The sequence below is a fragment of the Clupea harengus genome, chromosome 2, assembly GCF_900700415.2.
Source record: "Clupea harengus chromosome 2, Ch_v2.0.2, whole genome shotgun sequence".
Taxonomy (NCBI): Eukaryota; Metazoa; Chordata; class Actinopteri; order Clupeiformes; family Clupeidae; genus Clupea; species Clupea harengus.
The window spans coordinates 19,382,857-19,405,871 of NC_045153.1; the positions used below are offsets into that span (position 1 = coordinate 19,382,857).

The following is a 23,015-nucleotide window of genomic DNA, read 5'->3' on the forward strand; positions in this document are numbered from 1 at the left end:
ATCCGCTTGTTAAAACACTTAGGCTAAAGATTATTATTTTACTTTATTGCAGAATGTTATCAAATCTATCAATGTATTGATTCTTTATTTCTAAATTTAGTCGCTACAAAAAAAAGAAAACCCACGTCAGTTCATCAGGTGTGGGAGGACGCTTTAGGACCCAGCGGCATATTCGGCAGACCTCGTGCACCCCTTTTCTCCCCTCTCATCCGCTAAGAGTTTGAGAGCCCATTCACATCAGCTGTTCAAAGTAACCGGTCTCGGGACTCAGTACAACTCGGGGAAGGGTGCAAACTTTCATCTTCATTTCCACCAAAGCCCATGTAGTCTTTTTCACCGCGTCACAGTTGTTTCTGAGATGAGTAAAAGGTATTTGTTAGTGTAACCATTTTTTGCAGAAGTTACGTTACACGCGAAATAGTTCTAACATGTAACGTACCTTTTTTGTCTGCAGGTGTTATTCGTGGTTGGGACCAATAGTTATCTGCCTCTTGATAGCGTTGCCGCCGACAGCATCGCAATGGAAAGGTAAGACCTAACCTGCAGTGAAGAGGGGTACTTTATTGGGAGAGGGGATTCTTCACCTGTTTCCCTCTTTTTTCCATCGTATTGTGCTGAGGTCTTAAAAATGGAAGAGTTAACGTGATTGTTATGTTTTAGCAGAACATTGCTGTCCATGGTAACGTCGGTTAGTTCAGAGGAAAAGGACCTAGACATTTTACAATTGTAATCCTGATAGCAAAGTTTCTCACTGCGGTAGCCTATTGTAGTGAAGTACACAATTGCACCAGATGCACTCTCGCATCTGTTGATATCATTATCACGTAGACTCGGTGTGGGCTCAGATTGATAGTATCAACATACACACGTTGAAAGTTAAACATGAGTTGCATAGTATATAGGCTACGACATATGCCTTTTGATGGAGAGTTTAAACTGTTTCATTACTGCTTCAGACACATCTACACTGTTTGATCAGACGCGTACTGAGTTTTGCAAGCGTACCCTTTTAAATGAAAAGACTAATTGAGGTAGCCTGCAGCAGGTGATGGACGAGGTATAGCAGAAGCGAGCGGATGTGGGTTTCGGAGCGGAATGACAGTAGATTTGTGTTCATGCATGCCCTCTTGCCTTGAGGTCATTAGAAAGCAAAACGTCAAGGCAGAGGTTTTATTAACGAGTTATATCTGTTATATTTTACGTGGCCCCTCAGACACAATCACCTGCAGGATATTCCCAGATGGTAAATACAAGTATTACGTGGTTAATGGGACATAATTAGCCTTTTCTTCTCTTTCCCATCATCACTGTCCACCGATGAAGATTATCTGAGAGGATCTTGTGGGAAGTGATCATTGGCGCTTGTGCCCTGGTGCTATCTGCACTCTAATAGTTTCCCCTAAACCTTGTGGTAATAGGATATACTTCATTGCAAATGATCTATCATCTTAACACTACAATGTGAAAGGAGGGCTTGAACAAATACGCTGATGCCTTTGCTGTAAGTTATATTTTTGTGGAGACAGGGCTTTGGTCTATCCAGTTTAGTTTTAGTGGCTTGCTGGCAGTTGTCAGTTCCTGCTGAAAAGACCTCCTTTGTAAATTAGAACAATCTAGAATGAATTTGCCCATTAAATGTTGAAATGAGGGTTTAGATATTGAGTAGGGGAAACATCCATAAATGTGAGCTTTTGACAGATATATAAACTGTAAGTAATAAAAAACACTTCAGGGCAAGATTTTTTGAAACACAGAAACTGTGTCTAAAGAATGTGTCTATTGCCCTTCAGATAAGCCCTTCACAGCCAGACAATAAAGAGCTTTTCAGAAATCATTAAACCCAATGAATGTGGCACTGCTGTGATTCAAGAGGGTTAGTCCAATTCCTCCCCTCCAACAGTATGCCACAACACTATCAACTCTTAATAACTGATCAACCACTCTGGTTGCACCAAAGTAAATAACTGCTTATCAAAAAAATGGTATTTAGCCTTTATGGCGCTAATTTCCATGTTCCATCATGCTGCATATTCTTGTAGCTGGATTATTTCCAATTAGGTCACTTTCAAGTCTAAAGTCTACCTTTTAAACCCACATTCTTCCCATGTTTGTTCAACGTCTGTCCCTCTTTTTAGGGCGAGTCTGGAAGTGTGAGTCTTTTTACACGGTATCGCAGGAAGTGAACTTCAGAGGAGCGCACATCTCTTCTGATGTAGATTATTTACCCATAAACCTCACTACAGCCCTGCACTTAATTTAGCCAAACGACTGCCTGTTGGTTGTACAGATGTCACATAGAAGAGAAACTGAGAACGCTTCCATAAATATTTGATTGATGTTGCTCACTGTGGTTATCATCATCCACCTGTCAATGACATAACTGATCTAGATTATAGTGAGGTCTCGGAATGTATTGATCTGTCCCTGTCAGAAGAACACTACACTTTTCTTCACCTGGCTCAATTTAAGGCTATCAGATTTGGTGCTTCGGGGACAACTTAATCTATAGGGACCCTGGTCAATGAGCACAGATGCAGTGAAGACTTGATCCACAATGACACTGTAAGAGATACTCCCAGTTACAGGCATGAAAGAGGAAGTGTCAAGTGTCCTGGGTGTGGTTTGACATGAAAAGGCCAATGTTTTTTTAGCGTGTTGCAGGCGTGTTAGATGTGACTCGGAGCTGTGTGAGTTTGGGCACTTTCACCTGTTGATGTGGTCATGCATGCACCCGTTGCCCTCACGTAATCAAACATCAACTTCATATCGAGATCAGCGGACTTTCATGTACCGTCTCGGTTGAAATTCAAGTTGAAATTCACGTTATTGTGATTACTCTTTGCATAATTAATATGCAATGCCTTAGTAATGATAACATTAAAGGACAAATCTGCAGTTTCAGTGTTTTGGTAGCATGTGGAGCTGATACGGAGTTGAAGTCACTGGGGTGTAAAGAGCCATTCTCTTCACTTGCCTTAAGGGAGGATTCCCTTTTGTCATGCAATCAGCCCCCCCCACCCCCCCTCTTCACGTAGCCAAGCCTGAAGCCTGGAGCACAGAGAGGAGGGCAACAGCTGTAAGGGGACACCCTACCGACACATTTAATCACTAAATAAAATGCTGCATTAAAAATCAGTGCAAACAAGGGCTTCCACCTGTCATGTGGGGATGCCAAAGCACCAGGAGCCAGGAAGGCCCCACTGAGTCTTGTGTACTGAAACTAACAAAGCTCACCAAACAAAAAGAGAGGACATGTTTGCAAGCCTCCACTCAAAAGCTATAGAGGTCACCTCGCCCTTTGTTGGCCAAATTCTCTCGGGATTACCCTTTGCCAAGTTCTGGGGACATTTTCTAAAACTAAGGACTGGAGGCTTAGGGTTCATGACGTTGGAATGCCAATAGATTTTCTTAGCAGACTACAGTGTGATACTAATCAATTTTATATTTATAATAATGATGACCTGATGGAGTCGGTCAGCAAGTGATTTGGAGAACCTTTAGGAACCTCTGAACTCTGACATTTTCTGGTGAGCGGCCTCTGGATATTAGATGTTTTCTTCTTTGAAGCCACAGAAACACACCATAAATCATGTTTATTCCACTCAGTGTAGTAGATAATCAACACAATCCTGAGGCACCCTGTGAGAGAGAGGGAATGACCATTTACTCTCTCCACTTCTGGCACTTGAAATTATATACCTGACTGAAAGAGGGATTGTTCTGACTCCTGAAAAACTTAAGGGGAAACTTTTTCAGCTGTTCAGTTATCCCTAGCTCAACCTTAATTTGACCCAAAACACTGCATAATGATAATGTCATATATTGCACATTATTCAACCATCTGTTACAACAGGCATATTCATGAGTTGTTCATCATTTGTACTGTCATGTTACTCTTTAAATTAGCCCGTTTAGAGCTGGTATGCTGCATTGAGTGAGAAGAGTGAGGCTTATTGTTCAGCATTTGTTAGCATAATCGACTGAAGAAGTTTGAGGGTGGGGATTTAACTTGATGGGACTTGATACTTGATGCTTTGAAGAGGAATACAGTTGCTTAAGTTATGCAGGCGGTCTGAACTTGTTTATGCACAGCTACAGAGATGAAAGACATATTTAAAAAAAGCAGATAAAAAAAAGTGGCATGTAATCTATTGTTGCTTTTAATTAGAAGTCAGAGGAATATATGTTTCCTGGCTGGGCATAACCTTTGACCCTGCTCTGAGATCTTTTAGGTCAGTGATAGTGGCCGTATGTATGAAAGCACAGAGCAGGTCATGCGTAGGCTCTGTTCTGCCTCAGCACTCCTAGTGATGATGGTAATCCACAGATTTTCCAGTCAATAAACAGATTCACTGATGGCTGACGTTTTTTTCTTACCCAAAGCCCGGGCAGACTTAAATGGGGCCCCCGTTCTAGTAGCTGAGGAATGCTGATACAGGGACATCAAGTGTGTTTAGCTGAGACCTGCTGCCCAGCATCTTTTCGAACTGCCACGCTTGTTGCAGACTCTGAATGTCATCCTCAAGGCAAATGTGCTTATCCCATTTCACATGTGCAAGTGCATCTTGAATGAACCACACACAGTGAAAGTATGGTATTTATTTGTGTGTGTGTATGTGTGTGTGTATGTGTGTGTGTGTGTGTGTGTGTGTGTGTGTGTGTGTGTGTGTGTGTGTGTGTGTGTGTGTGTGTGTGTGTGTGTGTGTGTGTGTGTGTGTACATCCACCTGTGTTTTTTGGACAGAGTGTTTGTTTAGATCCTCTCTGTGAGGTGGCTTTGTAATGGTGTTTAGACTTGCGGTCAATGAGGGGACATTGTGTAATTGTCATTGTTGGCTCTGGTGCTCAGATATTCCGTTACTCAGGATTTACATCGTCGTCAAGGAAACTGCAAGGGGTGCCCATTTCTCTGCCTCCTCCTTCACCCTGCCTGCAAATTCAAGCCAGAACACAAGACTTTACTTTTCTTATCTTACCATCGCATATACCAGTGACTCAGACCTGTTAACTCATTTCTTTGAGTTTCAACATTAAAACACCCATGTGCCCACATCCACTTCTCCGGAGATGAATTAAATGCTTGTTTTACATGAGTGTTTATTTTAAAATAAATATCCGATTCCAATTGGTGCACCCACATGGATGTATTGGACCAGAACTCCAGCCAACTCTGAGTGGAGACTGAATAGAAAAAAGTAAGTTCTGTGCTGGGCCAGGCTGTGTTTTTACAGGAGAGCTGTGGTTGTCATATCCTGCTTTGATGCTTTAATCTGGCCCATCTGGGGTCTTTCCTGTTCACATAGTTGCTGTCTCGAAACATCTGAATAGCCATGTGGCACCAGCCCACACCAGCCGCTCTAGCCCAAATCATGTCAAGGGAGCGGGTTTGAAGTATCAATATCCTCACCGTGCGGATTTCCTTTGCAACATAGTAACGCAACCACAATGTTGCTCTCCTGCTTTGGGTTAGCATGTATTAGGTTCCTTTTCATCAAGAGGCTTAAGCCCTTAATTCATTCCGACCCGGCATGACGGAGTGTATGAAAATGTTTCACCCAGAAATGGCCCGAACGACCTAGTGGCTTTGTGACCCCCCTTGAATATCTCTACAATCGGCCGCGCACTCATCACATAAGTCCTGCGACCCATTTGTGTGTCAGTCAGGAGAAGACTTGGACTGAGATCAAACGCTATGGCGCTCCCAGGTTCTGGTTGCGATGGGTCGAGAGGAAGTGCTGTAGGCTTTGCTCCAACGATAACTGTCGGCCGATTTAAGACCGCTTTCATTTTAGAGGAGAGAGGCCCAGGATGTGGAAGAGGTGTGAAACTCGAGTCCACTCTCTAAAATTACATACATCACATGACGGGGAACTGCATGTATGAATGGGAGCTGGCCGCAAGATATGTGTTTAACAGCGAGCCAGATCAAAGAGCTGCGCGCTATAAGAGCTGCTCACAGTATCACTGTAAAGGAGAAGCTACCGGGGCAAACACAGGGTGACAGCGATGAGAACATCTGTTTGTCTTGATGCTTTGTTGTAATTTTTTTCCACCTGCTTCCAACAGAGAGGCTATTTAGGAGAAAAGGAAGCACTATGCCTGTTGTCTCAGCGTAGTTGATTACAGTGCAATATTGCGATTTTCAGATGTGCCATACAGCGGTTTAGGGAATGTTATGCCTTCGGAAATGAAGGGTTGACAACTAAGATTCTGGCAGGGAGAGGTGGGCTACACACCTGATACTCTTTACAACCTGTTAATTTACAACCCTGAACATGTTCATGGTATACCACCCTCAGAGAGATCACAGGCGTGTTAAGCGTAACCAACTACTCGAGACTGCGGCACACACCCAGCGTCATAAATATCTGCTAAAGGCATCTGAGGGCCTGAAAAGCAGCTCAGGCAATTTCACTCTGAACTCCCTCTGTTTGATGGTTTGATTTCATCATCTACTTAGTTGAAATACTGAAGTCCTAAAGCTGTCTATAAAATGCATGGGGCTAGAGGGCATAAGTGAGTTCACTGACAGTGTCAAATGTGTGTCATCCTTTTGTCCGGTAGTTCATCTGACCTTCATCAATTGTTAAACTTACTTATTTTATGACCGTTCTTTTCATGTCAGTGGTACAATGACAGGCTCAATGAGTTGTGATGACAGACATTATTTGTATGTTTATCTCTCTATTGTCATTCATCCATTCTTTCATTCACTCTCTTAGTCACACACACACATGCACACAACAAACACACACACACACGCACACACACAGAGATATCTCATTCCCACTCACACAGAAAGCCATTTATTTATCGCTTGTTCACTGTTAGTGTCGTGTGGGAATGGGAGCTAACGTTAAAGCGTTGATCTATCCTCTGGCGTCCTAGTAACATTAATGGTAATCTTCTATCACGGTTCTAGTGGGAACTGGAACCTTTTGATAAACGTGTTGAAGAATGGGGAGGGGAGGGGAGGGGAGGGAGGACTTATCTTTGCTTCAGGCTATGCAGCAAACAGTGTTTCCTGGTTGCTATGGTTGCTTAGTTGATAAGCTAGCTAACTAGTTAGCTAAGGAAACTTTTAAATAACCTAACAGTTTAAATGGCAGAATTCCATTTGCATATGATAGTTATCTAGCTGACATTACAGTCTCCCCAATTTAACTGATAAAATTAGGCAGAAAACCTCAGGTGCTTCTCTGCTTGGGCCCGAATTACATACGTTTATCTTAGCAGCTAATTAGTTCATATTAATACAGTCTAGCAACTGCCAGAAGATGGTTCCCTAAGCTAGAGATAGCTTACTTCATCGCTAGGTTAACTTACATGTTTTACACGTCTCACAGAGGTTTGTGCTCTGTAGCACCCCATTAAATGCAGTCAGGTGGGAATACAAGACTTTATGGAAAACTTACCATTATGGAAAACTGATTGGGAATCAATGTTTATTATCTATCCTGTGTTTTTACCTGATGTATTAATGGGATTCGTATATGAAAGAGGCTACAAACACACACACACACACACTTTCAGGGACACCCACAAAGGCTCTAACAAAAAAACACCAATGGGATGATGCCAAAACCCCAGAGCAAAACCATAATTACCTAACTGGCCTTATGAAAGGGGGATTTGTGGTGGCCGGCACAGTGTGCACTCTACCCCACTCCACTGCTAATGGCCGACTAAGCGTCCTCTCTCCCTCTTTCTCTCTCTATCTCTCTCTCTCTCCCCACCACCCCAGAAGTCCCTTCCTGCCCTGTTTGAAACCCTCACTTAGTCCCTTTTTCTCCTGTAATCCCTACAACTGTTTCTCTGCTAGCGTTATTTAGCAAATGACAGGTTTAGTTTTGCACTCTGCCCACACCCAGCATGTCTTCGAAGTGCACCTTCCTGCGGGAAAACAAATGTCTGGAAAACCGCCGCAGCCCGAGGAGACATTTTACGCGCTGTGTTGGGAGGTGTGGTGTAGTGCAGTTCTGTGAGGTCTTGTTAAAAATGGTGAATTGTGCATGCTTCAGTGCCACTGCCATTGCCTTTGTTTTTGTAGCTGTCACAAACATGGGTTGGCATGGGCGGTTGTGATAGTGGGGGCGGGGAGGGGGCATGTAGGAGTTAAGGAGGGTTAAAAAAGCAGCAGGCTTTGTTGTACAACACCTGTCTGGCTGCTGTCCATTACTTCATTTTTTCAGAGCTACATTTACTTTCCAGACTACTGCTCTGACATGCACTGCACTTTATAACAGAGTCATTTAGTTTCAAGGTGAGGAAGTTTGCATGCAGACATCAGCATACTGCAGAAGCCACTCTTCATTAACATTTCCATCCGGTTTGATCCGACAAACCCAGTCTTGTCAGGATGCCACGCTTCTCTCTGGTTGCTCTCTGAGGTTTTCAGGCAGCTTGGGAGGTCCTTTTCCACCTCAGAAAAAGGCTCTCAGCTGACAAGATGTCAAGAGCTTCTTCTCATTCTTGAGAGTCATTTTTAGAAGCCAGCTTGTTTACACTCCAAAAGGCTAGCTTTCATGAAATGTATACAAACAAGGTGTGTTAGTCTCTCGAGAGTCCTTGCCAGTTACAAAGTGAAAACATTGTGTATTGTTTGTAGAACCATGGAGGCTGATAGAGCATGTTTTTTAGGTGTGTTTTTGTCAAGAGCCAGGCACGCCACTGGATTATTGTATAGAAAACACCCATGTGGTTTGTAGCTGTGCTTTTCATGTTTTGCGTAAAACAGTATGTGACATGCTCCCTGATTTAGAGATGTGGTCGAAGACTGATATTATATAACACCAATTAGTGAGATTTATCACCTCTAAATTATATATTAAATTAATTAGTCTCTCGGCGTATGCTCTTAAAACAGATAATTGGTGGTAATAGTTTGTTTTTCTCTTATATTCTTTTCAAACACCTAATGATATTCTTTATGTTGTTTGTCAGGTATGTTGGATGTCAGTCGTTTCAGTTCTGTGGTGCTGATAAATTATTTATTAGAATGTTTTTTTATATGTTCATAAACATTGCTGTGTTGAAACCTGACACACTTAATGTAATGCTACAGGTAGATAGAGCATTTCACTGTAGTGTATATCATAGATAGAGCATTTCACTGTACTGTATATCATAGGTGGAGACCAACCTGGTAAATGGAAAATGATCAGTGCTGAAGTGGATATGGACAACTATTTTCACAGAGTCATTTTATTCAGTGACAGCCCATAGAGAGCCTAAACAAAACCACTGGAAAATCCCTCTGAGGTCAGGTTCAAGTCGTTTTCAGAGTTCATGGAATTTGGTAAGCAATGCAGAGCAAATGTTTGCCCTGGACCTCAGGGTAATAAATTGGCGGGTTTTTGAAACAAGAGGGTTTTATGATCCTGGTCGCTCTGTGAACTGACAACGTGAAGGACAAACTCTTCAGCTCCCCTGAAATGTGGCTGAATGACAGTTTCCATGGCCACCAGGTGCAGATTTTGTCAGGCGCAAGTGGTGCTTGGCCTCTGTGGAAGAAACATGATCCCTTTACCTAGCACTTCTTCCCCTCCCTCTAGCTCCAGGAGTGTTTACACGTCCCAGGTAACAGGCTCCCAAGCACAGGGTCGGATGAAACCAGACACGGCCCCTCGGGAAACAGACACCATTTTCTTTATCTCTGTGAATGAAAATGGTATTTGAATGACCACCACTGTAATACATGTTAGAGTAAGAGGGCAAAGGCCGGTAAGCTGATCTACGCCGCAATATCTGATATGTCCAATTTGCAAACCCATTTCTTCAGATGTGTGCAGATATTTCTTTGAACGCACGAGACTGGAATGTTCAGTGTAGGTTACAGGTTTGCTTCTACAGGTTTGAACACCATCACGTCGCTTCCCTAGGGCCTGTGCTCATTTGCAGATGTATTTTCTTCGTAATGGGCCTTGTTATTAGTGATTTTTTTCCCTTCTCTTAGAGATCAGTGAGTTCTTGCTGGTTGACTGCCTCAGAGAGAGCACAGAGTCCCCTCAGACAGCTCTCTTGTTTCACTCCCTCACAAATCTCACACCATGGGGGTGTGAAGGACATTTTCCCTCGGGTCAGGGAGATTAACATCAAGTGCAGAGGGCTCAAGGACAAAAAAGGGATTTTCCGAGTCCTTTAGCATATGCTAGGCCTCTTGAGGATTCAGAGAATTGGGGGCTGTGGTCGATAGGGGAGAGGGTATCATTCATGGATTTTTCTCTGTCAGTGGAATAATGTGGCGGTGGCTTTGAGCTACCTCTGAGGCCAACAGGCTCCTCCTGTTCTTTGCAACCAGGTGCGACCTCTGTTTGCCATCGCAATACCTTTTTGTGTATCTCGAGCTAGCAGCAGGAAATGCATGGATTGGAAAACCTCTCAGCAGCACCCTGAAAGGTGCAGCTCGAGCGTATACAGGCTCAGTGGCTCCGCGGCCAGAGAGAGCACACCGCTGCACGACGTGCTTGGGGTGTCCGTTTCCTCTCTGCCATCGCCTCCTCTCTTGCTCCTCAGATGGGATACAGTAAAACGTCTGCATGGGGGCGGATGGGCCTGCAGAAAGGGAGGGAGGGGAGGCTCTGCAGACAGACAGCGTTTAGGCGGATTAAAAAGTCCTTATAAATGTTTTCCACATAAAGGTGTGGCGGATGCATTTCTCTCACACAAAAACAGTGTGTCAATTGTCAGGACCGGGCTATAATGGCCCCTGAAGGAGGCTCAGCTTTAAGACAGTGGGCCTTTATTGTGGGGGCTAGTCTCGCCACTTAACGCTAAAGAGTCCGGGTGAATGCCTGCTCGAAGGCTGCTAATGTCTTGTTCGTGAATTGGGAAGGGGACAATGAGTGAAGCCATCTATTCATCTCGCCAATACAAGCCAGATGGCACAGTGCCAGGGACCAAGACAGGCTAAAGAGAAGGAAGGGACTTCGACCAACTGTCGGGGGGTTGTTAAAACATTTTAGAGTGCAGTGAAAGATTTGTAGGTCTGTTCACTGGTACGGCAATGCCAGCATTATCATCAGGATCCACAGTGGCATGCCTCCTTATGAGATGGCTGGAATTCCCCATTCCCTGCTTTGTGTTGGAGCGAATGACCAAAGGGCTTGTGTTTTATTGCCACTTTAACGTCACCTCCTCCTGTAACTAACAAAATGTTGACACCTTGTCCTAGCTACTCAAAACAAATACACACACTCAGGAATGTGTACCAAGCATAGTCCCATTGTGTCCAGCATTGGCCATTAAAACTTTGCCCAGTGTTATTGGCTATTAATTATGAGGGTTTGGAAAAATTGCCTAGAGGTATTTCCATGGTGATTTTACTTTGCCAGTGGCTCCGAATTCAGAGTCATTGCCAGGCCGGAGTGCCAGCCGTGCACTTTCATCTTTAAAGCCCATGATAGTATTACACCGTCTTGGCATTGCTCTCCAGGCCGAGCTGGAATTTTCTGCCACCTGGGAGAAACTCCAAGGCTCACCTTTTTCTTTGTGTTAAGGGGCTAGATAAAAAAAGAGAAAGAAAGAAAGAAAACAAAACCCCACACAGACACAGCCAGGTTACACTCTGTCTGCCCTCAATATTTTAGAGCACCCTCGGGTTCACACTGGGATGAAAAATGCTTCTGCTTGTCTGTCGTGTGCTATGTGCCACTATTTATCTTTGTCAGGAAATGTCTCTTATTTATCTGCAGCATTTGTTGATGCTTTTGTAATGCTTTTACTGTTACACTAACTTGGAAATGCATTTATTTCTGTTACACACATACAGTGAAGTGCCTTAGTACAGATCACTTTTAAACTGGGCTATTGCTGTCTCATTTGAAAGTGAATGAATTTTTAGGTAACGCAAGCCTGCCAAAGCCAGTGGATTTTGTGGTCTCAAATGTGCAGTTAACCTGCTGTGTGTGATCCACCTACATCATCGGTTTCCCTGTATTAAGACAGCTCTTGCAGGGCTGACTTTTGTACAGCTTATATCTTCCTTACAGCGCGGTCTGTAAGACTCTGGTTTCACTAGGACCTGTGGATTAACATGCTATTACTTGAGTTTTTTTGCATCAAGAAAACAGGAAGTCTCAAGGCTTTTCTGCTTAAGTCCTGGCCTTACACAATGAGGTTGGCACTCTATTCAGTTTGGTCCTTGCTAATTGAAGGACTTGCATTGTTTCAGTGATGAAAGGGCCTCTTTGTTTGCCACTGTGGACCTGGTGGATCTCAGACCTGTGATGTTGCTGCAGGCTAAAAGATCATCCCTCCATTCCACCCCCTGAACCCCCCCCCCCCCCCCCCCCCCCCCCCCAGTCATTTACTTCCTCATTATAGTGGATTAGAGCATCAGTTTAAGGCAAGTTAGGCTTGACTTGCTTGAGATTGTCTGTCTGAAGGTTGCACCCAGCACTCCTCTGTCATCACGTCATCAGAAGTATATTTCACTTGTCAGGAGTTCTTCCAGAAAGAAATCAGAGAAAAGGTCACCGTCTGCCCACTAATCCTGGAGTATAAGATTTCTTTGACAGTCAGTAACCAGGCAACAGGGATTAACACTGAAGAATGGACTGTTGCATTCTCAGTGCCCTGGAATTTGATGCCAGCTTTGAAACCACGCGCTTATGGACTTCTTAAATTTGTGTTTAATAGCCCCTGCTCTGTTAAATCTGCGTTCCCCTTCACATGGAGTGCACCGCACCTTCACACGTCAGCAGTGAATAGACACTATTACTGACAATGGGTCTGGAATTTGCATAAGGTTTCGAGAAGGAGCCGTACCTGCATAGGCATGTACTTTTGCTATATGTGCAAATACTGTGGAAATGTCAGTATTTGCTGAGGTGCCCCAAGCTGCAGTAAAAGGAGACTGTTGTGTGAGGAGGGGTGGGAGAGCTGAGATATGACATTTTACACCTCCTTGGTGCCTCCGCATGAGTGGAGGTGCAGTGCCATATCTCCAGTGGGGTGGAGGACATCTAGGAATTGCAAAGAAGTGTCATCAAGGGGATCCTTTTTCAGAGGGAGTTTTTTGAGGATTGTAAATGGTCAAGCGTCTGAACGTTTTTTCTTTTTCTAAGTAAAGGGACACAGGATAAGCCCCAAGTGGAAAGGGTTCTAATCTGGGTGTAATTACAAGAGCTGAATAATTACAGACGAGCAAGGCCTAAATGTCTGGTGGTGTGTGAAAACCTAAAACCCCTCAACACCACAACCAAAGACAGTGGTGTTTGAAATCTAATCTTTCTAATTAAACAACAAAGAAGTGTCAAAATTAATATGTAGTGGATTTTGTCAGTGGTGTTTAGGATTTCATATGGTTTAAGGCTGGCAATGGGATACTCTATGAAGCATCCCCCCATGAAAATGTTCCTTTTTCACATTAAACTATGTGGTTCACAAGCTGTGTTTAGGCCATTTGGTCTCAAATTAAGAAGGCCTTGATATTGTGGTGAAACCACATTATTAGACATTTAATACCGCTTTTATTTACACATTTTACAGTAATGCAGTATATAATCTACAATCTTCCCTGCAATAGACAAAAGGTGTTGGAGCCATCAGAGGTCTTCATAATTTGTTCATTTTATTGTTCAGTAGGCATTCACGTGAGGCCAGGAGATGGAATGAGACAAGGAGAATGCAACCCTAATTATATTCTGGCTGTTGGTGACCAAGGGAGACTTTCTGCATCGTTGAATGTTTAATGATCTACTCTCTCTGACAAAACTCAACATCTCAAGACCAAATAAAATGATGCCTTTCAGAGCATATAGTTGTCAAAGGAGACATAAGTACAAAACAATATTGATGTTAAAGCATAGACACATTCCAGAATGCCAGATGGCCAGGCTAGAAGCTTATAGTATGTATTTAGTGGGTTTGCCGTTTATCATACCGAGAAATTATTGCCCTGAGCCATGGTTTGCAGTCACTGCAAAACCATGAGACTTATCATTGACGCTAGTTGAGGTGATATGCAGTCAAATCAATCTGTCTTACTGATTGACAAGGGAATGCTGGGAATGTGGAATGCCTGGTTGGTTTGTCAGTAGTCTTTCAAAGTGCGTAAGGGCCCCTATTTCATTAGATATGAATGATTGCAGGAATGTGAAGTGCCTTTTAGACCAGACTAATGCAACCATCGTCGTCAATAACCCTTGTGCTGTATCATGTCACTCGGGTCTGCGTTTCATTATTGACACCTTTGACACTGTGTTTGTTGCCTTTCCAGCGCTATGACAGGCTTTCAGTAAGCAGCCTCTAGTCTCAGATAGCCCCCTTCCCAGCTGTAACAATTTAGATCCTTCCCTCTTATGTAGTCGCCCCCCTCTCTTGCCTCCCATTCATACATCTTTGCCAGAATAAACACTTCCCTCCTGTCAGATGCTGGAGGCCCGTTCGACATACAGTATTTTGTGTCCAAAGGCTCTTTAATTCCAGCTCTTCATAGAGCATGGTCTTTAATTTACTTTTATGTAGGCTCAGTCTTTTTAAAATCTTTCCAGATTGACTTCTCATAAATGTTGGGTACTTCTTTAACCAGGTGAAGGAGTGTCATTTCTATGAGTGCACCATGGGCTATTAATGCCAGCCTGGTCTTAGCGTTCACCTCACAGATGTACATCACATCATCTCAAAAAAGCCTCAGGCCCCCTTCTCCTCTCCTCTAATGGAATCCTGTGACTTCACGGTGTGGCGGCCTTACCTTGTCAGGTGGCAGGGATTAGAGGTGTAATAAGCACACTCCTCCTAAGGTGACAATGGCTGGGTCTGTTCCCAGTGCTGTCTACTTAGAGGGTCAGCTGAGCCCCACTGGCGCAAAAGTGCAGATTCGTTCGTCTTGAGAGACTTCATGACATTTAAAAAATGTCCTATATATATACCTCAGTATATTACTGCTGTGGTGACCTTTCTGATATTGATATATGAAATGAGGTCAAATTGCTAGCTAATACATACATGATGCATAGTACCAAAATGTATAGTACATACATTCATTATGTTCATGTGTGTTAGGATGGTGTCTGAAGATAAAAGGTGTATTAGCATATCCACAAAACTTTAACTTTAACTGACATGTGGTTGACTAATGCAGAATACTGTCAGATCACACACTGGAAACTAATGTTGCAGAATACAGTAAGCTTGCAGCTGCAAGCTGCATGCGATGGCTTGCCTTCCCACGTCTGCTGCACAGTTGTTTTTTTGTCAGGGCCCTGAAGTTATTTTTCACCAGTGTAACATTCTTGGGTGTCTTTGATGGCCATTTCTGGAAGTCTGTGTGTTTGAATTGCATCAAGATGAAACCAGTCTTTCTCCTGCTTCCTGGCGCTGGTGAACTGGTGGGTTTCTGTTTGAACAGAAGAGGGGAAGGGGTCCCCGCCTGAACCCGGGGTCAAGTGTGAGTCTAACTTTATGGATTGCTTCCCCTCCAGACCCCTGCAAGGCAGTTTTTCACAGAGCTTGATGGTCCAGAACATGGAGCTTGATGGTCCAGCCCAGTCTCTGGCCAACTTAATGAAGCCATTGTGAAACCGCAGTTGTGAGTCAGAGCCAGAGTCAGCATGATACTCCACCTTGAAACCAAATAAAACGTAAATGTTATTTGTTTGTGATTCTTGTTCCAAAAATCCTTTCCCACATTTTCCGATGTTTGTACTAATTAGTACTTTAAAAACGTTAGTGTGGCTACTGATATCTGATGGACTCTATAGAGTTGTTTAACTGATTGGATTCCATTTAACAAGGCTTTTAGTTATGTCATCATTGGCAATGGGACAGTTTTGTTAATACAGCATTTTTGCACAGAAAAGCCCATCTGATCTGTCCAAAGGTTTATTTTTCAGTGAGCAAAGCTTTAAGCCAGGTCTCAGGAGAATACATTCTCAATAACTCGTCTATCACGCAGCCTGGATTCCAGAAGGACATTTTCGGTTGTTTATGTGGGTTCTTAAACTTCTTCTTGTCCCTCTGCCTTTGCATATAAACAGAATAGTAAACCTCATTTTGCCTGGTCAGCTTTGATGAGAAACACATACTGGCCAAACATGTAACAAGTTTTATTGTTGCTCTCAATGACAAATATTGAAACCGTGAAAACACATAGAATCAATCTCTCAACATATCTATGTATTAAAATATGTATTAATATATACACCTTTACATTTGCAATGGGGCTTCATGGAGATACCATGTGGTTATTTGGTAATGCTCTGCTATTGTGTTATGCAAGAAGTTTATGTAAGCAGTGACCTCTGTACAGTTCTCAATCTGTATGTTTCTAGCTATTTAACTGCAATTAACAATTATTGGGTTGATTCGATGCTTATTCCCTTTGTTGGATTTGTTAGCCATACACAGTGCTACCACTGTACATTTCAGATAGGACCTGTGCTACAGCTATTCCAGGTCCATATTGTAAAACAGGTTGCAACCTGTTGGAGGTGTGATGAAACTGGGTACTTCTCTCCACCTCACTCAAAAATGGGGCTGCTTTGTGTGCTTTTGTATTGTTTTTGCACTCTTGTCAAGCTGAACTACTGTGGAGCATCTTGCTAATCTGATTTGATGTGCTCTTTGACAATATACCGGCAGTATTAACAATGGTAGAGCTTTCTCTGAGTCCTGTGTAGAATGCATGGCCTGGGGGAAGGCTGAGGCTTGCTTGCCTCCTCTCTCTTTCTCTCTCTCTCAATCTCTCTCTCTTTCTCTCACTCTCTCTCTCTCTTTCTTTCTCTCACACCGTCTGCACTCTCTAGGCAGCCAGTGTCCACAGCTTAAGGATCACAAAGGTTGCAGAGTCTTCTAAGGAGTCATGGGCTGTTTGGCTGCCTGCCAGGCGTTTTAGAGATCGCTGGTAATTCACAATGAGGTGAAAAGTACACTGGCAACAAATTATTCCTTAATAAACTCAGCAGAGGCTGGCCCTTTGGAGGAGATTAACAGAGGGAGTTTTTGGAGAAAATGGGTAGAGGTGGGGAATGGACTTTGAGCTGGGGAGAGATTTGGGAGTTGATTTGTCTGTGTGTGTGTGTGTGTGTGTGTGTGTGTGTGTGTGTGTGTGTGTGTGTGTGTGTGTGTGTGTGTGTGTGTGTGTGTGTGTGTGTGTGTAACAAAAGACCTTTCAAGCAGGGAACTGCCATGACCCATCAGGTGTACCTTACCCCTCCCACATTCCTGCCATGCATTCCGTCTGCCAGTCTGCCCACTCTAGCTGCACTATTGGGTTACAGAATGATATTTAATCCATCTGATCTTGTGCTAAATAGCATCATGGGCATTTACAGAGGTTGCTTATTAACAAGACATCCAAGCCATAACACTAACCAGCTAAAGCTTTGCCAGATTGTCTAGAATCTCCAACGAAGACAAGTCTAATGAAAAACGTCACAGTATTTAGTCTGTTTTTCACAGCCAATGTCTTATCTAGCATCTCGGTCTGTAAACAACTCCATGACAGAAATGCCATAACTCACAACTTTTAATAAACTTTTCATGTAGTTGTTATTATTGTGAATGATGTCGCAAATGGCCATAAGAAAAAATGTGAATTTCATACCTGTACCTTCATATCTTGTGAATTCCTTATTATTTCCTTAGTTTCTCCTACACAACAATGTGTACGATTTAGGCTTAAATCTCCTGTTTCTCAGATTCACATCTAGGTCTCTTGAGCTATCAAAAATACATCTTTGAGAACAAACATTTTCCTATGGGAATATGTAAGCAACCCTAAATCCCCAACATGGATTGTTTTTCCAACAGCAATTTGTTATTGACCTTTGCTTTTAACAAATTCTGTTTGACGAGGAAGATTCTCTAAGAAATAACATGCAGGATAATCAGTCAGTATTGTCACTCACAGCATATAAACATCATCAAAGTCCCTTTAAGACAACACAAGTGGGATACTGGTGTTTATTTAGACTTGTTTCCACGGGGACCCATGAAATTTTCCAGTAAATGGGCACATCCACTTCAAGTTGTGTCGGTGGTCAAATTTTTTGTTCAACAAGCTTGTAACATTTTAGTTTAACCCTAAATCCTCATTATCAGCTGAACATAAAGTCTTATTGTCGCAACATCAAACAATTTGCTGACTGCTTCGAATGCACAAATGCATTTTCCGGTCCCTTTGTGCCCCCATTACAGCTTTGAAAGTCCTTGTTACAAATTGTCTGTTGTGCTGCTTTGTCTGTTATTTTGTTTTATTTATTCCGCCATGAATGGCTCATTGTCAGAGGGAAGAAAAAAGTGGGGGAATCACACCCCCCTGGCCTCCTACTGTAGCCCCCCTCCCCCATCTACCTTTGCCAAAAAATGCCTGCCTCCTCCCCCACCCCCAAACCTGCGGTAGGGGCCTGCTCTTTGGGGGCCCCTGCTTTCTCGCCTCATGTAGAACAAGGCCCTTTATCTCTGTGGTTATTCATCTCCTGCACCCCTCCGCTGGGCTTAAATGTTCGCACGGAGGCTGGAGCTCAGGCCGAGGTCAGCCTCCTAGCCCAGCGCCCACTCCGCCAGGGCCGTGGGGATCTCCTAAGAGAGGCACAGTCCCTGTCAGGAATGCATCCGCTGGACAAAAGAGCCCTCGGCTCACCTCAGCACCAGGCAGGAGACAGAGAGAGAGAGAGAGAGAGAGAGAGAGAGAGAGAGTGAGAGAGAGAGAGAAAGAGAGAGAGAGAGAGAGCGAGTGTGAGAGAGAGAGAGAGAGAGAGAGAGAGTGATAGTGAGAGAGGGAGAGAAATTCAGAGGGACAAACACAAGCATGCAGGCATTGGTTCATTGATTCAGAGTCCCAATGCTGATTGTTACAAATGATGAGATGAATTCATTTTGTAGGTACATCTTTGCTTAGCTTAGATTATAATGATGGACCGTTCATACCATAGTCAACAGTTAACAGCATCCATTAGATCTATGATGGAGTCACCCTATCTCCTATGATGGAGCCATTCTCAATCAACCTCCATCTTTGGCTTACTTTGAAACACCTTTAAATAAACCTTTGAGAATCATCTCACCCTTAACCATCTTCAACAGAAGTAGAAGATGAGCACATTTACAGTGAAATAATGTCAGTGAAATAAATAGAAGGAATAGTGAGAAGTCTTTATTTAACTATTATGTCAAAACAAATGTTATTTATCACATTGCACAGTAAGTGCAATACATTTGGCCCTTTGGCTGTGGGTTCCTAGTGATATTTATTGTTGTACCTGTGACTGAGCCAAAGTAAACAAACTAAAGTAATTGATTCTAGGTAGTGCTTAATGCTGAAGGATATTATCACTGAAGGTCAATATTGTCTCTGTATTTAGAGTTCAGTATATGCCTTGCGTGCATTTATTGTAACTGTTTAGACTTATCAGTAACTTGTTGTACAGGTATGAAAGGCATAAAACAGAAAGCATCCCATGCACATAAACCCAAAATGTACTGGGTTTGCTTACTGTAGGGTATTGCTTTACAACACATCAGGGTTTTTTTCAGGAGGACCTGCCAGGTTTCACTTACAGTTACTAATAATGAGAACAACTTCCTTGATCTTGGGTAGTCCCTGCAAGCCACATCTGGTTGATGTCTATGTTTCGTGAAAAAGCTTAAAAGACAATTAGTTCATGTCTCACTCTATCTTGTGGTCGTCTTGAGGGCAGTTTTAGAAGAGAAAACTGAGGATTTCTAGATGTGTTTGCTGTGTCGGACTAAGTGAAAACACCATCATCACCAGTGCACACTCTTTACACTATATGAACTGGACCATTTTCATGTGCGTGGCCATCGTCTTATGTTTCAGCTATTGTAAACACATTCTGAATTGTATCATACATACTCATTTATCATCCATAACCACAACTACCCATGCAGAAGTCTCCAGACGGTTTTATTTAGGCCATTCTTGTGTGGACATTCATATATGCCAGTGGGGTAATGCCAAGCCTGAATCAACATGATTGGAATTCTTTTTCTTTCTGTCTTTTTTTTTTTGAGAGAGGGGTCTTTTGTTCCAGTAGGATAATTAAGTTGGAATGTATTCCCTTCAGGGGGGCATTTGGGGTTTGGATAAGAGGAGAGAGAGAGAAAGAGCGAGAGAGTGTCAAAGAGGACAGGGGCTAGAAAGGTCTCCTCAAATTGTCTCCTCTCCTCTCCTGGCCCTTAGTCCTCTTTTTCTTCCTCTGTTCATTGTTCTGCATTTCCCAAAAGCATCGCTGGTGTACCACCATCATAGCTTTGTATAAGAGAGTCTTCAAAATGATAGTCTACCTATCATTCAGTGATGGTCATAGCACAATGAAGGTTTTTGGGAAATGCAGTCCTTTTGCAGTCCTGAAGCACCACCCGCTGTCCAGGAATTCCTGTTTTTTCCTTCAAGAATATTCTGTCAAAGGGTCACATCAATGGTTTTCCCATTCCGTGCTCCCATCCGGATGTGGATCTCTGTGGGATGCTGTCGGCCTCCTCATGGGTGACTTATCGGGATGATGGTGTTTTGAATTAGGCCTTCTCAGTCTGAGTATAGTCATTAGTCCCACTTTCATAAGCTCCAGTCTCAAAACAAAAACATTGTGTTGCTTACGGTTTTGCTGATGGGAAATGGATGACCCATCATCTAAACCACAGCGTTTTCTCTTCCCATCCACTTCCTGGGACAGTCTCAGGAAAACAAGCCTACCCGTCTAATTCTGGGGGAAAAAGAAAACACTTTTCGAAAAAAGTAAACTTCAAAGGTCTCTTGAGTGAGTCAGATAGAGTGGAGGGAATGTTTTGAAGCTGTGGATGTTTACAGGCCCCTGTTGCATGCATTTATGATTCAGGCTCTTTCCCCAGGGAAAGTGACTCACTGTGTGGGGTGGTAGACAGCTGGACCTCGGGGGTCAGGTGACATCGGGACGGGTCAGCCATCTTGACTAATCCCTCCTTCCCCCAAACCCCGTCACCACCACCCTAACCCCACCGCTGGAGTCGCTTGAAAGAGTCTAAGCCTCCGTGTTCTGCGCAGTGTGTTGCCCTGCCCTGTCAGCCTAGTTTCATTAGCGCCATGAGCTAGTGAAAATATCCACACTTTGAGTTTATGCCCTCGGACACTGGGGCTTTGGTGCTATGTAAATGCAATAACGGGTCAGAGGAGATTTCGTCTTGGCCACCGACCAACACAGAGTCTCATTAGTACGCCCCTCACCCCCCCCCAATTAATATAAAAGGAATGGATAGAAAAAGTCAGAGCGCTCTAGCAGATCCAGAATTCACAGCCTAATCACAGAGTCAGGAGTTGTCTGATGGACCAGTCCACGCTGTTTTAGGGGCTTTAGATGTGTGGTAAAGCTACTGGAAATGACTCCCTTTCATTGGCAGGGGTGCAGAACAATGCGTCGGGGTGCTGTGGTGCTGGGGTGCTGGTTGGTGCTTGATGTTAAAAGGGGGTGACTGAGGAGTCTCGTTTCAGGATTAAGAAGCAGAAATTGCCTGTGTGGCAGCTGTAATGACCCAGTGCCTTGTATGCTGAAAACACACACTCCTAGTCACAAGCATGTGAGGCAGAATAAGAGAGAGAGAGAGGGAAACAGGAGAGAGAGAGAGCGAGAATGAGAGAGACTCATTTGCTCAACTGCATAGATGGTGCATAGGTGGATTGAGTTAAAAGAGGGCTTGGAGAAGAATTTAGGGCAGGCTTGTATGGTTTGCATAACCTATTTATAGTGTTCAACCTTTATTTGTTGGGATAAAGTGTAAATGTTTGTGCTTGCTGTCGAATGTTAAGAAATAACAAGTCTCCGAGTCTCTGAGTTGGATAAACAGTACTGGTACTGGATTTCCCCTCATGTTACCACAGAATAGGTGAAATCCCCAGACAGAGTAGTGATTCACCTTGCGGCTCATAGCTTGGCTCCTCAGCCATGTTTTGTGTCAGAGTTAATTAGTTTTGGCATAGGTCAGTCCTTGTTTGTTCTAATTGTGCTCAGTCAAAAGGAGCTGGGGATGCGTGACATTTCCAAATCCTCTTTGAAGTCCGGTGCCTGCCTTTCGTTATTTCAACCCTCAACCCTTGCATTGGCCTTTGTGCTGTTTCTTTTCCAGTGTTTTGGATAGACGTGCGAGATATGGCCTGCCTGTGAAATGTGCCTTTCGACATAGATATGTGGATTGGTGTGTGGTAGATTGTCAAAACTTACTCTCTTACTGTCAGGCTCTTCTCGGGGACTGAACCCGAGATGCTGGATGTGGGGAACCAGCGCTTAGCCCAGTGTGCTAATGAGAGGACCCAATGGCAGGATGATGTTCTCAATGGTTCTTTTATTAAGAAACAAGGATGCTTCAACAGCGAGAAACAAACACACAGAAGATAATCCAAACTCAGGAGATAATCCAAAAGCACAGAGGATATGAACAGGGCAAAAGGCCATAAACTAAACAAGATACAAAATGTAGCTTTCACAATAGCTACCTGATGAAGGCTTTAAGAAGCCGAAAGCGGTTAGGGACCGCAACGAGAGACAGAAGCGGTGTGAGAACCGCAACAAGACACCAACCGGAACTAGCTAAGACTAGCGGCACCTGAGTGCTTGCGATGGCTGCGTGTCCTTGAGGAAAGACTTCTAACGACCCGATGCGGGCCACAGAGATTAGCCAGGTATTTATACCCTGGCTAATAGAGAAAAGTGACAATCACAAAACGCAAAACAGGTGAGAGCACACAATGGGGAACAGGTGAGAACACAAATCACAATGGGGAACAGGTGAGGGCACACAAAGACAACAAAGGCACATGTGGACACAAATGAGTTCATGATGTCCTTTGGCCACCAGAGGCTGCCAATGTGCCAAACGGTTGCCCGAAGTCGTGACACTTACCCCTTTTCCATCAAGGCCGTTTAAGGGCTAGTTCGGAGCTATGCCTAATCTCGAACCAGTTCTTCGCATTTAAACAGCCAAAGAACCACCTCCCGGCCAGGAAAACTGGTTCCAGAATAGTACAAACACTAGAACCAAGGACCACTTACGTCAGGGGCTGGGAGCGGGATTATCATGACC

At 43.6% G+C, this 23,015-nt stretch overlaps 1 protein-coding gene across 1 annotated transcript in view; it reads left to right on the top strand.

Moving 5' to 3' along the window:
• Positions 1 to 202: 202 nt before the first annotated feature.
• The window catches only part of col18a1a (collagen type XVIII alpha 1 chain a), a 72,134-nt gene continuing 49,321 nt past the window's right edge, over positions 203 to 23,015 (top strand). Inside the window, exons 1-2 of the mRNA XM_031585809.2 lie at positions 203 to 369; positions 455 to 528. Of these exons, the coding sequence (XP_031441669.1) occupies positions 359 to 369; positions 455 to 528 (85 nt within the window). The 5' untranslated portion in view covers positions 203 to 358. The remainder of the gene's footprint in view (positions 370 to 454; positions 529 to 23,015) is intronic.